Source organism: Scleropages formosus, chromosome 3 (assembly GCF_900964775.1).
Source record: "Scleropages formosus chromosome 3, fSclFor1.1, whole genome shotgun sequence".
Classification (NCBI taxonomy): Eukaryota; Metazoa; Chordata; class Actinopteri; order Osteoglossiformes; family Osteoglossidae; genus Scleropages; species Scleropages formosus.
Window position 1 is genome coordinate 31,807,986 of NC_041808.1, and position 18,949 is coordinate 31,826,934.

Below are 18,949 nucleotides of genomic sequence, written 5' to 3' on the forward strand. Positions count from 1 at the left end.
CCTGGGGGTGTGGTGGCACAACAGGTTTGGCCAGGTCCTACTCTCCGGTGGGTCTGGGGTTCAAGTCCTGCTTGGGGTGCTTTGCGATGGATTGGTGTCCTGTCTTGGGTGTTCCCCCTCCAGCCTTGCACCTTATGTTGCCAGGTTAGGCTCTGGCTTGCTGTGACCCCCCCACCTTGGGACAAGGTGTTTGTCTTCCCATGTTTTACCAGTGTAAAAATTACTTAAAAACACTCCACATTGTACAAGCCTCAAGAGGTAACACTGTTGAAAGGTGTTGAAAAGGTCGGCTGGATCCATTTTAAGGGCTCAAATGTCACGTAATCGCACAGCTGTGGTTGAGGTGGGGTTGGAGCCCATGTCCACAGTACATACCTGTCTTTCCCTCTGCAACTTGACTTGGCTGTGCATGAGTTGCCACCCATCTCCAGTTTCCTGAGGAGTGCCGTGCTAAATTTGGGGTGACGCATCCAGTAGCGCTGCTGTCTCACAGCACCTGGGTGGTGCGAGAAGACATGGGTTCGATCCCCTACTCAGTCTGTGTGGCATTTGCATGTTCTCCCTGTCTGAATGGGGTTCCTCCAGGTGCTCTGGTTTCCTCTCACAGTCCAAAGGCATGCTGTTGGGTTCACCCAGGGTGTGTGAGTGAGAGAGTGTGTTCCACTGATATATGGATGAGTGACCCCTCGTAAGCAGTGTAGTCACCACAGTGAATAAGGTGTGTGGGCTGATAACACTACGTAAGACTTTATTGGAAGTCGCTTTGGAAAAAAGCATCTGCTAAATAAATGTAAATTTACATAGTGCCAATGACCTTTGCCCTCCTATGCAGGGTTAGGGGAAAGGGGTTTCTGCTCAAGCAGGGGATCCCAGAGGGGCTGTAGCTATGAGTCCTTTCCATCACATTCCTCCCACTCAGTCCTCCACCCAGCGGACAGAGACACATCCCTCGCGAAGGTAAGGCAGGCCTACGAGGCTGTGGGGCTCACAGAGCCAAACCGTTGATTTCTCCACCGCTTGCTGCAAACTCACCCAATGCTGATCGAAGCACATGTGAATGAGTGCCGTGAGCTGCAGCAGCAGGGGACACCATCTTCCCGCGAAAGGGAAAATGCGCAGGAGCTGCTAGCGACATCGAGACAAGCTGGACACACAGGGCAGCAACGTGTCGCCGCGCTCTTATCGCCAGTCATCTGTCACAGTGACACCCACCGAGAGCCAATTGACACCTGCGAGAAGGAACATCACGACTCTCCTGCAGATCCCCGCGTGCTCATGTAGCGCCGCAAAACTGCCAACAAGCGTTGAATACAGAGAGATGACAGCTGCGCCGGTGACTCCGGCTGGTGTTACATGTACAAAGTGCCACCCCACCCGGCCTGCCGGAAGGCACCGGCAATGATTTGTGGAGCGCAGCGTCCCACTGTCCCGCCTTGGAGTTCCACGCTGATGTCAAGCTGTCCTTTCAGATGCAACTGGTGCAGATTGAGGAGGCCGTACAGGAAACGGTGATTCCTGCGAGATCACGGCCAGAAGACGACACCGGTGACGCAGCCGTCACTCTCAGACGCGGCAGTTGGAGGAAATAAGGGGAAATTAACACCAACGGCATCCGGGGCAGTGTACGATCTCGCCGTGTTTTTCCAAAATCCTTTAAAGGGCACTGCTGGAAAACAACGGAACACAAATCACGAATCCTTTCTGGACTTCGGAAGTGAACCCGGACCGAGGTGGGACGGCAGTCAAGTCTACGTTACGCGAAGAGCGTTCGTTTGTTGTGCGGCTTGTGAACACGTTCCAAACGCTTTGGTGCTTTCGGTGAGCAGCTGCTGTTTACGGGAAGCAGTCCCATTTAGTTCAGCACTTACAATACACCACCAAGCTGGTGGAGAACATGGACACGGAAGCTAATCCAGATGGGGAGGCGAATGAGCGCCACACTGTGGACACCTGTAAAATTACCAGTTTTAAATCACAGAAACAAGAAGCTCTAAAAAACAAAGTACAAACTTTATTATTCTTTGTTTACAAAGGCCAAGCCTCTTTACCCCCCCCTAAGTTTCTTTAAAAAAAATAGCTTCAACAATCATGGACTGATTTTGTCCATGAACAAAACAAAAAAAAAAAAAAAAAACTAAAAAAAAAACCCTTAGAAAAAAGAATTAGAGGACAGAGAGAAGCAGAACATGGCTGTGGAATTGCAGGGGGTCGGATAGGGCGAAAGAGTCGGGGTTAACAGCTTCTCAGGTTTTAACTCAACAAAAAAGAGCTCTTTCAAAGTCCATTAAGCAGCAGAATCTTCCTTTGATTCTACATTAAGTGCTTATGAGTTAAAAACCCTATTTTAACCTAAACAGCATGATATGTATAAATGCTTCTTACAGAGATCAATAAAAAAAGAAACAGAAGGACCAAAAAAAAAATAAAGAACAACTTCATGGCTTCAGCAGAGAAAATTAAGCACAGGTACTGAAGAGGCCTGAATTATTCTACATACACAAAACCGCTTTCATCGTAATGATTCCACCCCTGATCCGTGCAGGAAACTAAATGCTTCCAAAGCACTCGAGTGCAACCGATCCTCCGAAAGCCCCAAACCGGCCTGACATCTGGCGACAAATCTTGACACCAGTCGCTTTCTTGTCCTTTGCTGATCCGTTGATTCCTACATAATAGCCACCCTGTCTTTAAACCGCCGGTGTCTTTTAACAGCGTCGCCGCAAGTCAACAGCGGAAGAGTCGCCAAAAAACGACGGAGGGGGTATTGAGCTTGAACATTATAGCAATTACTAATTTCCATAGTGAATGGGCCTCTAACAGCAAAGGGGGACCATGGATGAGACAAACTATGGGAAGAAATTAACACGCTGGAATGTTTCAAATCATTTCCTAAAGGGTCGTGAAAGAGGAGAGCTTTCAATCCCATTTGTGAAAGGAGGCAGCAGCTGATATGTCCACTCCATTTCTGGGTGGGGGTGACACCCCAATCCCCACTGCGAGGGGGGTCTTACATGCTGCCCTTACGCCTCCTCTCCCCAGCAGTCCTGCTAAATGCCTGGCTTCATCTGGGCCAGCCAAGGCAACTCTGAGCTCGCAGGACCACACACACACACACACACACACACACACACACACACACACACACACACACACACACACACACACACACACACACACACACACACACACACACACACACACAAATGCTGAAAGACTTTTTTTTTTTTTGTTTGTTTGTTTGTTTTTAAGCACATGCAATTCCTACATGTGGGCATATCGAATCGCTTCACAGCCCTTCGTTTACCAGGCTCTGAAACGACGTACGAGACAAATTACGACGTACAGAATATAAGCTGGCATATTTACATAAATATACACGTATAAAGATTCTTTTTTTTTTTCTTAAAAAATATCACAGCGCCCCCCATGTGGTACAAATATAGCACCTGCAAGGGATGAGACCGGACGTAGGCCCCGCACAACTTTGTCTACGGTTCCCAGTCTTCGCCATCTTTCAAGTAGCACAGAACCTTATTGACCACTAGTTAAACAGACAGCGTGATGTTCAAGTCTGGGTGGGAATGACACCACAAGAGCCCCTTGTACCCACGGTACTGGGGGCACATTAATTAGTTCACTAGAGAGAACTAAAGAAAAATCGTGAGCGACTGATTGAGGGCATCCAGAGCTACAGCGGGAGATCATTGCAGGGCAAGCAGGTGTGTTACTCAAATGAGCACAAGTGTGCGCGTGTGTATTTTGCAGCTGCATAGATAAACGTGCGGGCTGAGTAAGTCAGCCCAGCACTGCCTTCGCACCGACAGCCGACGCGATACACACATATACGATGTGTGAAAGGCAGCCACGCCCACACAGAGCGCGAACGCTGTCGCACAAAAACAGCTCGAATCTCAGGGAAAAAACCTGAAGGGAATCAACTATAAAAGGAATCAAAACTGTAAAGATCTCCTGCAGGGCATGACCCAGCAAGCCCTGCAGAATAGCTTATCGACGGCATTCGGGAAACTATTTCACATAAAAGAAAAAGGAAGAAAAAAAAAAAAAAAAAAGAGGACAAAATGTTGAGAGCGTTACAATGGAACAGTAACCCTAACCCTGCTGCCAACGAGAAAGAGCAGCACATTTCCCTTCAGGTGTGAATGAACATCAGCTCAGTCCCATGGGGCTGTGCGAGTGAGAGTGTCAGCGCAGACATAGGAGCACTCTGAGAAGCGCCCTCTCCGTGGCGGACACCCTTACCCCATCCGTACACTCCTGCACGGCTGTCGCCTGCTGCACGTCTCGCTCTCGACTCGTCTTATTGAAAACGTTTGTGATTATCCAGCTAACACGAAGCGAAAGGAGACCAACAGAGAACTGGAACTTGCTTAAAAGAACAGCGCAAAATACACCTTAAAAAAAAAAAAAAAAATCAAAAGGAGGAACACCAAAAAAGCCAACTTTCAACATTTCGCCCGATTCCGAAGCGAAAAGTCTGAAACGGGTGGAAATATCGAAAGGCTCACAGTGTCAAGCTGTATGGTGGCCTCCCCCCAGGAGGCAACTGGAAAGGAAAGAAGCTGAATGTCTTTCTCATAGAGGGCAGGGTTCGGTGCGTAGATGGGTGTCGTGGTCCTTCTTTTTTAAAAAAAAGTCTTGCACTTTCCACGTTCACCATCGACCGCCACGAAAGGAGGACCCAGAACAGGGGGAAGTGGCGACGGAGAGCAGACTGTAGAGAGCATCACTGGTAGTGTGTCCTTGTCCTCGTCCTCAGCTCCTCGCAACTAGCTTTCAATAGTTATGCAAGCATACAAATGTATGTTTCAAAGAGTAAGATTGGGGGGTGGGGCTTGTACACCTGGGTGTACGTAAGCTTGGGTCTAAAAACGATTTGTCTGACAGTCAGTCTTTCGAGTGCGAGTCAGAGTGCTGCTTGTGTGTGGGAGTCTCTCCCCAAGGGCCGGCCCTCGGCGCTCGCCCCGACGCGGACGGGGTTCAGGGCAGGGAGTCGTCCTCGTGGGCCTCGCTGTCGGAGGCAGTGTCTGAGCTAGTGCCATCCTGGGTGATGCGGCCCGGGGTCACAATCACCGCCCGCCGCTGATCCTCCTCCAGACCACAGAGCTTGTCCTGTGTCCCCTCGATGTGCTGGATGGCCTGGGGAGGGTTGGGGGGGGGGGGGGGGGGGGGGGGGGGACAAGGACATGAAACATACACTTGTGTTGACACTGTTATGTATTCCAAGCTCCTCCTCGACTTACCCAAAGCCCACATTGTACATATCGCTGAAACTTTATGGGAAGTCGTGGAAGTACATGCGTCCATCCCTTAAAGATCTCAAGTACATTTGTTTTAAAAGTTTTGTTACGTTTCTGTCACCCTCTTCTCATTAGTTGCGACACTTCCGTTGATGTTTTCAGGAAAGCTGAAACGTTAAAACCAATTTTACTGCAAAGCATTAGCAACACCTCTTCACCACCACTTTGGGCACCGTTTCGTTGCCCACGGCTGTGTGTCACTCACAGCTGTCCCCTCGAGTGACAGGCAGGGCATCTTGGCTAATGATGAAAACCTACCGACTCAAATTCAGCCTATGCTTATTAAGAAATTAGCACTTAATGCCATTATTTGACATTTAGATGACGCCTTTATCTAAAGCGATTTACAGCAGGGTATTTAGAGGGGATCAGTTTGGGGGAAAGCGGATTGCTCAAGAGCACTGAAGCAGTGGTGGGGTGGGATTTCAATATACATCCTTGTGGTTACGAGCACTAATCCGCTGTCCCGTGGCCATGCAATACCACATATCGCACCGGGGACTATTACATGTCATGTGTAACTTGCATAAAAGTATGAGCAACATGTCAAAGCTGACATTACTGTGTACCGAGACAAACTGAAGTTTAGCGTCGAATTTTGTCCTGCCTTGACGCCCTAGCTCATTCACAGGAAGGGGAAGTGATGAAAGAGGAGGAAAAATATTTTTAAACTGTCTTTCGTACTGTGGCTTTTCTGGCTTCTACTGGAGCAAATTACAGCAAGCACCTTGCTCAAGGGTACTACAGCTGGAGGTGAAATTCGATCCTTCGTATCCAACGGCAGCAGCTGTATCCACTAGTTTACCAGCTTTCCATTTTGTTTTTATGTTTCAGTAACTTTTGTCCAGCCTCTGCATACACACGTCACTCCTTTACCTGCACAATGGTGTCAAGGTTCTGCCGTGATGTGGAAGCTGTGTTGATGACAGAGGTTGGACCCATTGTAACCACAGTGACATGATGGGGCGGGTGAGGCAACGTGGGGGCGGGAACAATAACTGTGGCGTGGTGAGTTGGAGCTGGAGGCGTGGGAGAAGTTAACACCTATAGAACAGAGCAGAGGTCATGCAATAATCAGTAGTCATACTTATGTGAAACGACTATTATTCCAAATACATATAAAAAGCTGGTATGGGAAAGATCCAAATTACAGTACGGTTTTAGTGCCCCTGGTGGCTGAAACTGTCTCTGCATGTGCAGTAAGTGTACTAAGTTTACTGCCACCTGTTACACATTGTGTTCCTGCAATGTGCGCTTTTCCAACTACTTCTTCCTGATGCACAGACACCTGATCTGCAAATTGCAGCAGTCCTGTGAACGGCCACTAGGTTTGCCCCTGAAACCGGCAGCATTCTGAGCCGCATGCACGGAAAGTGTACGCGTGAGCACTGCGAAGGGGTGAGTCACTAACCTGCGGGCTGCGTGAGGCCGTCTCCCTCTCCAGCTGCTCTTGCTGCTGTTGCAGCCGAAGCAGAGTCTGCGTCTGCGTCTGCATGTGCTGTTCCTGCACCTGCTGAGCAATCACCTTCAGCTTTTCGGGGTACAGATGAGCATCCAGGGAACGGATCTGGTGACACAAGGAGCGGGAAGGTGGAGGACGGCGGCAAACAGTCAGAACCTGGGCATCCACCTCTGTACCCCACCTACAAGCGTCTCCCTATGGCTTCAGTAGAGCGCGCTTGCTCAGAGGTGAGTGCTCACGGCTGGCTAACCTGCTCCTCCAGCATCATGCGCACAGAGCGCTCCTTGTCCAGCTGCTGCCGGAGCTCGATCATCTCCCGCCGCAAGTCCTCCGCCTTCTCCTCCTCAAGGATGTCTGGGGACCCAATGCCCTCATCCTTTTCCTCTGTGCGCCTCCTCTTGGGAGAAGAACCACTGAACTCCTAGCAGACCGATGAAGCGACAAAAAGAAAATGTAAGTCGCACAAGTGAGGGTGCTGAAGATGCTTCACCCCAGACTGACGTTCCTGGCCAACATGCAGATGTGTTTAGTCCAGCAACAATTAGCAAAACATCACGAAACAACATTAAACAACAGAAGCGTGTATAAGTGAAGGCGAGTCAATCTGCAAAAGCAAAATAATTTTCATTTCCTTCAAGAAAAAGTTCACACAGAGACACAAAGCTCTGGCTAACCTCAAACCACTTTGGCTCAAAGTGGCGCCCCCCCCGGGCAAAGAACTCACCTGGATGAAGCGCTTCAGCTGGGTGTTCTGCTGCAGCAGCCGAGTCTTTTCCTGCTCCAGGGAGAAGATGTACTCGGCTGTCTGCTGGAGAATGGCAGCCTGCGTGTGTGTTGAAGAGCAGGATAACATGGTCAGTTAACAAGGTCCCAGTTGTCATGTCCCAACTACACTGTGCACGTCAGCCGAAAAACTGCAAAAACACAGTCGTGTCACATCAACACAACCGTGATGAACAACAGAGGAACACGCCAGAATCCAAGACCGCTGCCTACGTGCTGGCTTTCACTTACTGATCCCCCAACCGTGACACCTAACTGACTTGAATAAAACCCTGCCCTGCTGTCTCAGGTGCAAAATACTCACCAGTTTACATTTACTCTTATTCATTAAGCAGATGTTTTTCTCCAAAGCGACTTACAATGTTAAGGTTACAATAATCACACACTTACAATTATTTACACAGCTGCATAATTTTACTGGAGCAATTTAGGGTAAGTACCTTGCTCAAGGATACTACAGCTGGAGATCGAACCTGCAACCTTTAGGTGCAAAGGCACCACGCTAACCAGTATGCTACCAGCTGTCCCTGTTAAAATGCATTTTAAATGATGAGCCACAAATCAAGGGACTATTCAAAGGTTTATTTTTTTTCCCCTAAATTTATTTATTAATCTAGAAACACAGGGTCATAACTAGTGTTTCATACAACTTCTCTATGCAGAGTAGAGTAGAGTACAGGAAATCTGGACAGTACGCTGAGTCGTATACCGTATAAGCAGCATGGAACATACTGCGTAAGGCACAGAGACACACGCGAGGCTCCAGCTCTCACCTTGCTGAGCTTCTCTCCGTCGCTGTGGGGAATGAGAGTCTTCAGCGACTGGAAGCCCGCGTTGATGCTCTGCATGCGCCGGCGCTCGTTGCTGTTGGCGATCTCGCGGCGGATGCGCCGCTCCTGGTCACGAGCCGTCTCCGGGGTGAGGGGAATGTTCGCCAGGCTAGCGGTGTCATCGGAGCAGAGGGTCACAGGTCAGACAACCACGGCACCATCAACAAATGGGATGCACATGATACGCCGTAACCCGTTTCAACAGCACCTTTTCCTTATTGAACAGGACAGAGAGTTCCAACTCCCCGCAGAAGTAAACTCACAAGAACTTCAACTACAAGAGATGTTTTCCACCAAAGATCAAAGTAAATATTCACATTTCCCAGGTTGGGTTAAACAGTGGCTATCTAGATGTATCACTCTGTGTATGTGTGTGGAACAAAACAGACAAAGCTGTAACCAGCATGTAGCAATGATAATGGGCCTGAAGTCTGAGATGCAACTTTTATACAAGTCTTTACACATCTTTTCTCACTCTTAAGACTACCAACCACAGGACGGACAGACACACACACACACACCCATACACTCTTCGATACCCTTTAGATTATGTAGATTACATATGGCCCTCGGACCCCTGGTTTTTCCATCGTTTTCCCCAACACATTTATATACACGCACTCATGCAAACATTTACTGGCTTCTTCTGGAGTTTGACTTGAAACAGGTGAACAGAACAAACAAAGATGATCTGAGTTCGAGGATCACAAAAAAAAGGGAAAGAAAGAGCCAGACACAGTTCCTCGTAGAAGAGAGGGACCATATTGCGGCGAAAACACCCCTGACTTGACTGCATGCTGCCGATTAGAAGCTCAAATGACAGGCTGCATCTTCAATTTCCCCATCCTTTTACTACAATAACAGTAAATTAAAAATATGAGCTGCACTTCTCAGGACAAAACAGCCACCACCTAGCAGTAACAAGTCTTTGCGCTCCACATCCGAGTCTCCTCTCTGTTGCTCTTTCGTAGCGTTGCTACGACCCAGTGTCACTGCCGTCACGAATCATCTCAAAAAGGGTTTAACCTCAAATTATACACGACGAACTGCACTCTCAGGGGAAGAAAAAAAAAACACTAATGCCATGACTTGTTATATCAGGGTCACGTCCGTACGCCAGGAGTCCAAACAAAATAAGGAGATTAAATGCTGCAGCTCCACCACCGCAGTCGTCTACACAAGGGATTCCTCGACTCGCGTCTACGTCTTTCTCAGAGACTTGTGCTACACAAAGTGCACTGCAACACCGAATGCTATAAAGGTGTACAGATAAAAACCATAGGCCTGCATATGTTTCACCCCCCCCCCCCCATCTTTCAACTGCCCCAAACCGCAAAAAAACCCCAAACCTGAGCGTCAGTTGCGATAAGCAAGGTCGAATATAAACCACATTCCTGTGAAAAACAGATCATTCTTGCTTCGAAACCAAAGCAACAGGTGAAGGGTCTAAATCCTTAGTCTAAGTTACAAGCTAAAATAAACGGTTTTAAAAAAAGTACCTCAGAGTGTTATAAACGGTGGACCTTTTTTAATGGGGCAACTACAGCAACTGGCTAAGACAGAGCAGCCCGATCACTGGTGACTTTCCTGGAACCTTTGCCCCATTGTCTTTCGAGTCGTGAACCACCGTCCAGCTCTAAAACACTAAGCTTTGCGCTTCTGGACCAGCGCAAATCTCGCACCATCTTCCAAAACCACAGCAATGTGGAATAAGCCAAAGGGTTACGTGGGGGCGTCTGGCAACACAAAAACTACACAGGAAAAGCCAACTGATTGACATTTAATGAGTGCTAAAATACCCTTCTAATAATAAACTGGCTCAAAATAAATGAATAAAAACTGATTTCATCTGGGGGCAGTTTCCAATTGACAAAAAAAACATTTTTTAAAAAAAGAGGAGTTTTCCTGAGCGTCAGAGGGAGACAGAAGTGGGCATCCCACCCTGTGGGTTTCACTGTTACCTTTCAATTAGTGTTGGATTTACACCAGACATCCAGAGGATGGCTCATTGTCAAAATAATTACTTCAATAACATGACTGGGCTCTGAAAATCACACAAGCGCTGGTGCAACCCGCAGCCCTACGCTGTCGCTCTGACGATTTATCGACAGTCGGGCAGACGGATCGCCTGCAGTCCAGGCCTCTCGCACAGGGCATCGGTGGAAAGTCTCCTGCAGGCACCCTTATCGGAACACGCTCAGGCGGTGCCGTGCAAACACCGAGAACTGTGGAGATTCATACAACAGGGGGGCTACGCTCCCTCACGTGGGGCACTGCATTGTTTACATTTCACTGGGGTAACGGGGGGTGTTGCAGCGGGTTTGGCCGGGTCCTACTCTCCTGTGAGTCTGGGGTTCGAGCTCCGCTTGGGGTGCCTTGTGACAGACTGGTGTCCCCTCCCCAGCCTCGCACCCTGCGTGGCCCGGCTAGGCTCCAGTTCATAGCGACCCTACTTTGGACAAGCGGCTTCAGACTGTGTGCGCGTGTGTGTGTGTGGTAACATGGAATCCTGGATACCCCCCCTCCCCTCCTTTGGGGCAGATCTGATAGGAAACAGGCAAGTTATAGTGAACAATTAGGTTTGCAAAAAGTTAATTTATTTCATGGTGTAATTCTCTGAAGAAAAAAAAAATTCCATTTTAAATTTGAAAGTAAGAGCTCAATTTGTATTATGGCAATGGCATTGATAAGGGAAATTTTCCCCTCTTCTTAGTACACTTGCAGTCCTGCCTACTCATCAAGTTACTGCTAATTTTTAATATTCACCCAGTTAGAAAATCTAATCTGGGGCACCATTCAGCACAGTGAAGGAAGCAGGTAGTGTGGTAATTCAAGCTGTTTCCTTGCAATATAGAGGTCCAGGGTTTGAATTATGCCAGTAAAATTACCCTGTTTAAGTAGTTTAATTTACAAAGCAAACTTAAGGCATTCTGGACAAAACCGATACCTAAGCAAATAACTACAACAGGATCATGGTTATGTGAATACTTTTAACAAAAAAATTAAAAAAAAAAAAGTTTTCAAATGACCTTGTTCATTTTCACATCAGTTGAAGATACAGTGGCTCAAACTCTGTGCAATGACTGCAAGACACGTCAGCCACACCTTGTTCAGTTTCAGCCATTTCATTACATGCAGTCACTTGGGGGACCTGACAGCAGATGTAGTGAAAACGGTAAACATCCTGCTCTGGTCCTCAGCAGGATATCTTATCTACTGAAGGTGCTGAGATCCTTTTTTTTTTTTTAAAACACTACTCAGCTGTCAGTGTAACAATCGCACACCTCAAGATCACCATAATGAGGAGGGACAAGAGTCACACCCTTTACCCTGAGGTCATACTTTACAAGTCCAGCACCCTCATCGGACACTTGCAGCACAAATTACCACCATTTCCACATGGCTGGTAGCAGTACCGTGTCTCTTGGAGAGACAAGAAACATTTCGGAAGAGCGCAGCAAGGGGAAGATTAAAATTTTTTAAACGAGTGAATTAAGTTGAACAGAAATGCATTTACATTTATTCACTTAGATGAGACTTTTCTACCTACAATTATTTATCCATTTATACAGCTGGATAATTTTACTGGAGCAATGTATGGTAAGTACCTTGCTCATGGGTACTACAGCTGAAGGTGGGATTTGAACTTGCAACCCTTGGGTCCAAAGCCAGCACCTCTAACCGCTATGCCACCAGCTATCGTAACTGTATTCTTGTATGATGTTGCTAGGAACATACAGAACACTTATGTTTTCTTGTTTTTTTTCTTGTTTTAAAAAAAAAAAAAAAAAAAAAAAAAAAACTGGGAAAGGGGACAAATATCTCCCGTATCTGATAGCACCACACAAAATACCAATTTTCAAAATAAAAAGTTTAGATCTACCCAGTCAATGTGTTGGCTAAATTAACCAAAGATGTGAGGAAACTCGATGATGCGTCACAAAAAAGCACAAACTGCTACCACACGATTAAATTTTCTTAGTTTAAAATACATAAATGAATCCAGTGAGTTTGCGTCCATATCACGATCATCTGCTCAGCAGCACTCTCACAAATACCAAGATGCTCCGCGCGTGTAGTTCAGACAGGGGACTACATTTCCCAGAAACCCTCGCGCTTCCATGGGCTCTGCTCCCTCCGCCTCCTCGTCTGGCAGAGGCTGCGGACGCGCTGACGGGCCTGTCCGTACGCGCGCACACACACCCCCTTTTATTAAAAAGACAACTTAATACCTTTCATTCTCTTGGTATAAAGCACTTTACCTTTTCCGACTTAAGATTAAAAAAAATATCATTCCACCGGGTTTTGACAAGGACTTTAAATAAAGGTGTGCGAGGGCGCAGTGGAGCGTTCCGCCATTAGAACAATGCGACTCGGCTTCCTCCAGCCCGTCCATGCGGCAGCATGGCAGAACTGCGCGCATAATGGGCGCAGGGCACAGCAGCGAAACGCGACCCGCAGAGACCACACCAGCGGTGCTTTTTAAAGCAGACGAGGCATTTTCAAGCAAACGCCGCCAACATGTGTTCGTTTGAAGCGGTAAAACGGCACTAGTGAGCGGAGCCCGACGCCAGACGGGTTACTACTCGAGCACACGCCACAAGCATGGCCGCACTGCCCACAATAACTTCGGCTCCCTCGCACCGCACAGCCCGCACGCATCGGCCCTCGTCCCCACACCGAAGATCCGAGTCGGATGCCCAGCACGGAGCAAACACACACGAATGTAGTGAAAGAGGCGCTTTAGGGGGGAAACGGCACCGGAGTGGCGCGTTACAACAAGAGCAGCGTGGAGCGCCTCAAACCACGTGGTTTGTGTTTGCGAGACACAAAATGCGTCGATTTCACAAAGAAACGGAGCAAGTGACACCACCGCGATTTCGCCCCTCGTTTCTATCACGGAGCCGCCGCTCGAACGTACATCGTGGCCCGGGGTGGATGAGGGCACTGGGCGTCCCGCTCTCGTTGTGCCCGCCGCGGCTCCGGGACACAATAACACAGCAATGAAACGCGGAGCGTGCTGCCGCGCCGCCGCCGACACGAAACGCACAACAGTTCGCGGGCACACACACGAGACGAGGCGCGAGAGAACGGAGCGATGTCTGTGCGCATACGCACCTACAGAGACCCCCGATCACTTCTTTCTCCGTTTTCCTGAAGTGTTGCAAGGAGGGCACCTTCTGAGTTGGCACCATGAAATACTCCATGCTTTTTCCTCCCCAGCTTTTTTGGGTCCTTGGTTTCTGCCGCGGTTTTTTTTTTTTTTTTTTTTTTTTTTTTGCTTTCCTCTGTTTATATCCTTGCGTATCACTCCCCGCGTGGGAAACCTGCTGGCCCCGTCACGCGCTGCAACGAGTGTGTTTTTTTCCGCCCACGAGAATCTGCAGGTTGTGCTTGCCTGTGTGTGTGCATATGTATGAAGTGCACGGAGTTGTAATGTTACTCTACTCCCAGCTGATGGGGTTCCCTCAGTGTGTGTGTGCGCGCGCGCGAGTGAGAGAGAGCGAGAGTGTGTGTGTATGTGTGTGGCGCTCTCCGTCGTCTCCCTCCCTTCCTCTCTCTTTCTCTCTGCTGCTCTCCCCCCCTCCCCTCTCTGCGTGTGTGTGGTTGCAGCTGATCGGATGTCTTTCAAGGCGGGAAACAGCTGGCTGGAATCACACAGCAAACTACGAAAAGCCTCTTTCTGCGGCGCGAGGAACTGCATGTAAATACAGCGTAGTACAGCGCGCACACAGCCAGCAACTGTAAAACTACAAATCACCACTGTTCCACGGAAAACATCTATTATTTATAACAGCACGAGCGTGCGGCGTTAGCTGACTAAAATGACGCGTGGTTGTTGATGGTGGTGCGCTACGCTTCGTGACGCGCACGCGAAATTTCCCCCTTCTCCAAACCAGCAGAAAATGTGAATGAGACCGTAGTGCGCGTGTGTGTATGTGCGCGAGCGCGCAAAGGGCGTGCATCGCGAGCTGCAGGATCAGCTGACGAGTTGGCAGGGGTTGCAAAAACACCAAGGAGGCCGTGGGTGGGGGCGCCCGGGGGGAGGGGGCGCGCTTCGCGGAACAGCTCGGCCTGTACACCATTTTGGGAATATGGAAGTGGGCGGAGAAAGGCGCCGCTCGTGCCTCAGCGGAGGGCGCGCTGCAAGTGGCGCGCAAACCGCCACAAAATGGGAGCGCGCGCGCGCACACCCTGACAGGGCTCGGAGCGGCGTGGTGTCGTGCGCTCTTGTTGTATTCTGAGGTTACCTCGTCACACAAAAGTTAACATACAAAAGCATTCTCATACCACAGTCATATCACCACAAAATAACGTTTGTGCTGACCGTCCAGCAGAAAGGAAACGACTCTTGTCACAATATTAGGCCACTGTTACCACGTCGTCGCATTTTACCCCTCACTGAAGTTGCGCAGTTTCAGTTAAAACATGTAAATATGAAAAACAGACACGCACACGTTGTCCGAAACCGCTGTAGATACTAAAATAGTTGTATGATTGTTTCGTCACCTCTGAACATAGCTCTTAGGAGTTATGTGTTAGCTACTAGTGTTAGCTACTGTATGAAGCCGCTCCTGTGACTCTGGACAGCATAACCCTCCTCTCATAAAAGTGCTGTTTAATGAAACACTTTACTGTTTCTGCTGCGTTTCTACCGGTAGTTACCACACAGCTGTAGTGTCAGAGCACAAGGTAAGTCTGGTCTTTTCGCTCTGCGTTGGGCCCCCAGTCTCCGTATAAACTAACGCTCTGCTGTATTCAGCTCAGTTTGTTTTTACAGGGTGCTCTTCTCACACAGTGACACAGAGCGCTGACAAAGGATCAGACATAACTCAAATAAAAGGTTGGCTCTACATTAAATTGCTACAGTTCCATCCTCGCAAAGCATTTGTGAATTTCTCGTATATGCATAAAAGTTGGACCCACTCGATATTTCACCATGACACAAGCAAAGGTCATGCAGAGCAGCTTTGTTTGTTTACGCTGAGGGTAAACAGGCATATAGTGCCTTTTCCCCTGGGGGGAGCTCCATAGGGGGCCAACACCCCCCACCCTCAACAGCTGGGCTCTTCTGCCTCCAGAGGTTTCCCTATCTCCTTGTCAGGCTGATCACAAACACACAGGACAATGAAAAACTCCCTTGATAACCTGCACTCTGCTTGGAAATACAATATTTTTCCAGCAAATCCTACATTTAACATGGTAGGTGCACTTTACTGCCCGCTGGGTGCGAAATAAAATGATGAGAATCAACAATGAGAACCAGAATAATAAGTTACACAACGAGCTATCGGTATTATTTTTAGGTTTAATAATAAAACCAAATTAGTCCGAAAGGGAAAGCATTTCAGACAATAATGTTACTTTGAAAAAAAGCCAGGAAATAACATTACACTATTGTGTAAAGTAAAATGCTTTGCGAAGCTGTATGTTGCTTCAGCCTGATAGCCTGTTACAAGTTTTCCAGGTTGGAGAGGTCATTGCAGGGCACCGTAGGGTCCTATGCCTGTAGCCTGCTCTTCCAGCATCCACTTCCCTTGGTCAGTTGTGCTGGGGTTTATGACCTCCCAGCTGCTCCTTGCCGGTTGGAGCAGCTGGTTGAAATATGAGCAAATCTATGTTTCACTTTCCTGCATGCCCCCTGCAGTGCTGCCATTGGTTCTGCAATTGCAGATCTTTATGGTCCCGTAGGCAACACTAGCTCATTGCTGGTTAACTAGACTAATCTCTGTTCCCTAGTACAACAGGTACAAATGTATGGGCAACAGAACTTCTATATTAGGGACAGCTGGTAGTGTAGTGGTTAGCGCTACTGCCTTTAGAACCAGAGGTCACTGCTTCAGATTCCGGCTGTAGTACCCTTAAGCAAGGTACTTACCTTAAATTGCTCCAGTAAAATTACCCAACTGTCTAAGTGGGTAAATTGTTGTATGTACCTTATCATTGTAAGTTGCTTTGGAGAAAGTGTCAGCTAAATGTAATGTTCATGTTGAGTGGATCAAACTGAAGATCTCATGTGCCTGCTACAGCACAACTATACAGGTAGTGGTGTTTACATATATGAGTTTTGGCCCAAACATAACACTTTACTTTTGAAAAGTTCTAAAAAAAGTTCATGTCCTTTGAATTTGGTGCTGTGGCATAGTTGGAGGGTGAGATTGTATGAGAGATAAACATATATGACTCCAATACAATCACACCGTCAACACTTGCAGACTGGGTCGCTGAGGCCAGGGGCATCCATGTCCTACTTGTACGTGGTTCACCCTGTAAGGCATGTTCAGTCGAGACTCTTCCACTGTGCAGTGTCCTTTTATAGTGTTCAGCAGTAAGTCATAGACCATATTTACAGGGTACAGCTGATTGATTGACTCCTTACATTTTCATGGGGCTGGACATTTGACTTATAATACTGTACCTTTCATTTTTATCACAGCTGGTAGAACTATGGATAAACACATGAACTTTTAATCTGAAGTTTCTCACTTAAAGCCCCACTTCCTACTACTGCTGTAGTACCAATGAGAAAGGTATATTCATTGAACTGCTTCAGCAAGAACATATAGCTGTATAAATGGCCAAATACTGCAAGTCATTTTGGAAAAATTGCATTAGCTAAGTCACCAAATTATCATCATCCAACCAACATCTATAACCGCTTGTCCCGAACCTTACCTGGCAACACAGGGCGCAAGGGGGAGGCGACACACCCTAGATGGGATGCCAGGCTGTCATAAGGCACCCCAAGCAGGGCTTGAACCCCAGACCCACCACACAGCAGGCACTGGCTAAACCCACTGCACTACCACACCTTCCTGCTATTATTATTATTATTATTATTATTATTATTATTATTATTATTATTGACGGGAGCAGTAGCGCAGCATGTTTGACTGGGGCCTGCTCTGTGGTGGGTCTGGAGTTCAAATACTGCTTGGGGTGCCTTGCGGCGGACTGGCATCCTGTTCAGGGTGTGTCCCCTCCTCCTTCAGCCTTGGGCCCTGTGTTGCCAGGTTAGGCTCCGATTCACCATGCCCCTGCTCAGGACAAGCAGTTGTAGACATTGTGTGTGTGTGTGTGTGTGTGAGAGATTATTACAGCAACAACAACAACAACAAGCTGTTCAGCCCAAGACTAAGTGTCCTACACAAATAAAATCACCCAAGGAAAAAACAATGAGCAAGGACATCCCTACCGCTCTTTTGTAGTACAGACTTCAGCAGGTGAGAATTTCCTTGCCGCATCATATGCTGCCAAAAGGGACAACTGGGACCACCAGGATAGGTAGGTACTGACATAAAGAAAGGTGTCATAGTTTAGTATGTTACCTCCAGGGGGTGGATTGAACAAAAGCAGAAACAGAAGACAGTGTGCTGTGGTGAGTTTTTCTTACACTCCACACAGGTAGGGAAAGCAGTAATTTCAGTGTTTCTTATTACTGTGCAAACTACAAAATGAGTTCTCATGTGATTAGCATCCTGAACTGTAACCATTTCAAACATGTTTTGTTGCGACCATTTCACATACTATATAGCTTATGTAAGCAGTCAAACATTTGCTCTCCTGACTTAGATGAAGAGTGTAAAAAGTGTAAAAGGGGTGTCTGACCTAGTAACTAAATCCCTGTTAAGGTCAGGTTTAGAAAAATGCCAATCCTGGAGAACTGGGAGTCCTGCATATTCTAATTCCCTATTAGAATATTCTTTGACACTGAAATACAAGGCGAGGTGTCAAAGTAGCACATGAATTACTTCAAGAAAGGAATTAAGTGGAAAGAAATACAGCACACCTGCAGCCCCCAGGGAATGGATACATCCTGAGAATGTGAGGACTGTGTAGCTAGTACTAGACCCCTTACTGGATAAAAGACACACCTGACCAACCTCAGCAACTAACATATTTACAAGCATGTCTTCATTTCTGTTATATTCACCCACTGGGAATAATTGATTGGAAGATTTTTACTATGCCAGTCATTAAGGATCATAGTTGTTCTACAGTTGATTCAACGGCTGCTATTTTTGAAGAACTTAATTAACTGTTGGAAAAACCGGAATTTTTCAAAATATTTTTTCTTTCCACTGTAAAGAACAAACAATCTTAGAAATGTAGCAGTGTTTGCCTGTTTCGGGCTCATTGCAGTACGCTTGGTCCGTAAAGCGCCCTCTACAGGTGGATTGCAGTACCGCATTGAGCATTTCGTATTAACAGCACCGTATTCATTATATCGTTGCGCCCTGAATACTAGTAGAAGCCCGTTTCTGTGTCCCCCACAGACGTATTACTCTAGCAGTAAACGCAGCTGGTACTTTAGCCGTGGGATTTTATTTCAAAAGTATCCTATTCCCGTACGTGCGAGCTGTGGAGCGTGAAGCGCCAAAACAAACACGGGCTGTCAATACCAACACCACGTGTAGTGGCTGTGCGGCTGTCCTCGCTGATGATGCTCACATCACACACGCACCGCAAAAACACCCTTCAAAGACTGAAGGAGGAAGCGAATACGTGTTTTGTTCATTATAGGCGCAATTCGCACGCCAGGAAAAAATAAGCTA

The 18,949-nt window shown here is 47.5% G+C and overlaps 1 protein-coding gene across 1 annotated transcript; it reads right to left on the reverse strand.

Annotated features, from left to right (window-relative positions):
* Positions 1-3,224: 3,224 nt before the first annotated feature.
* tfap4 (transcription factor AP-4 (activating enhancer binding protein 4)) lies at positions 3,225-14,265 on the reverse strand. The gene is made up of 7 exons (XM_029250041.1): positions 13,512-14,265; positions 8,337-8,502; positions 7,505-7,603; positions 7,031-7,201; positions 6,730-6,885; positions 6,195-6,362; positions 3,225-5,157 (listed from the first exon to the last, which is right to left on the reverse strand). The coding sequence occupies exons 1-7, from the start codon at positions 13,598-13,600 to the stop codon at positions 4,999-5,001; spliced, it is 1,008 nt and encodes a 335-aa protein (XP_029105874.1). The 5' UTR covers positions 13,601-14,265; the 3' UTR covers positions 3,225-4,998.
* Positions 14,266-18,949: the final 4,684 nt, after the last annotated feature.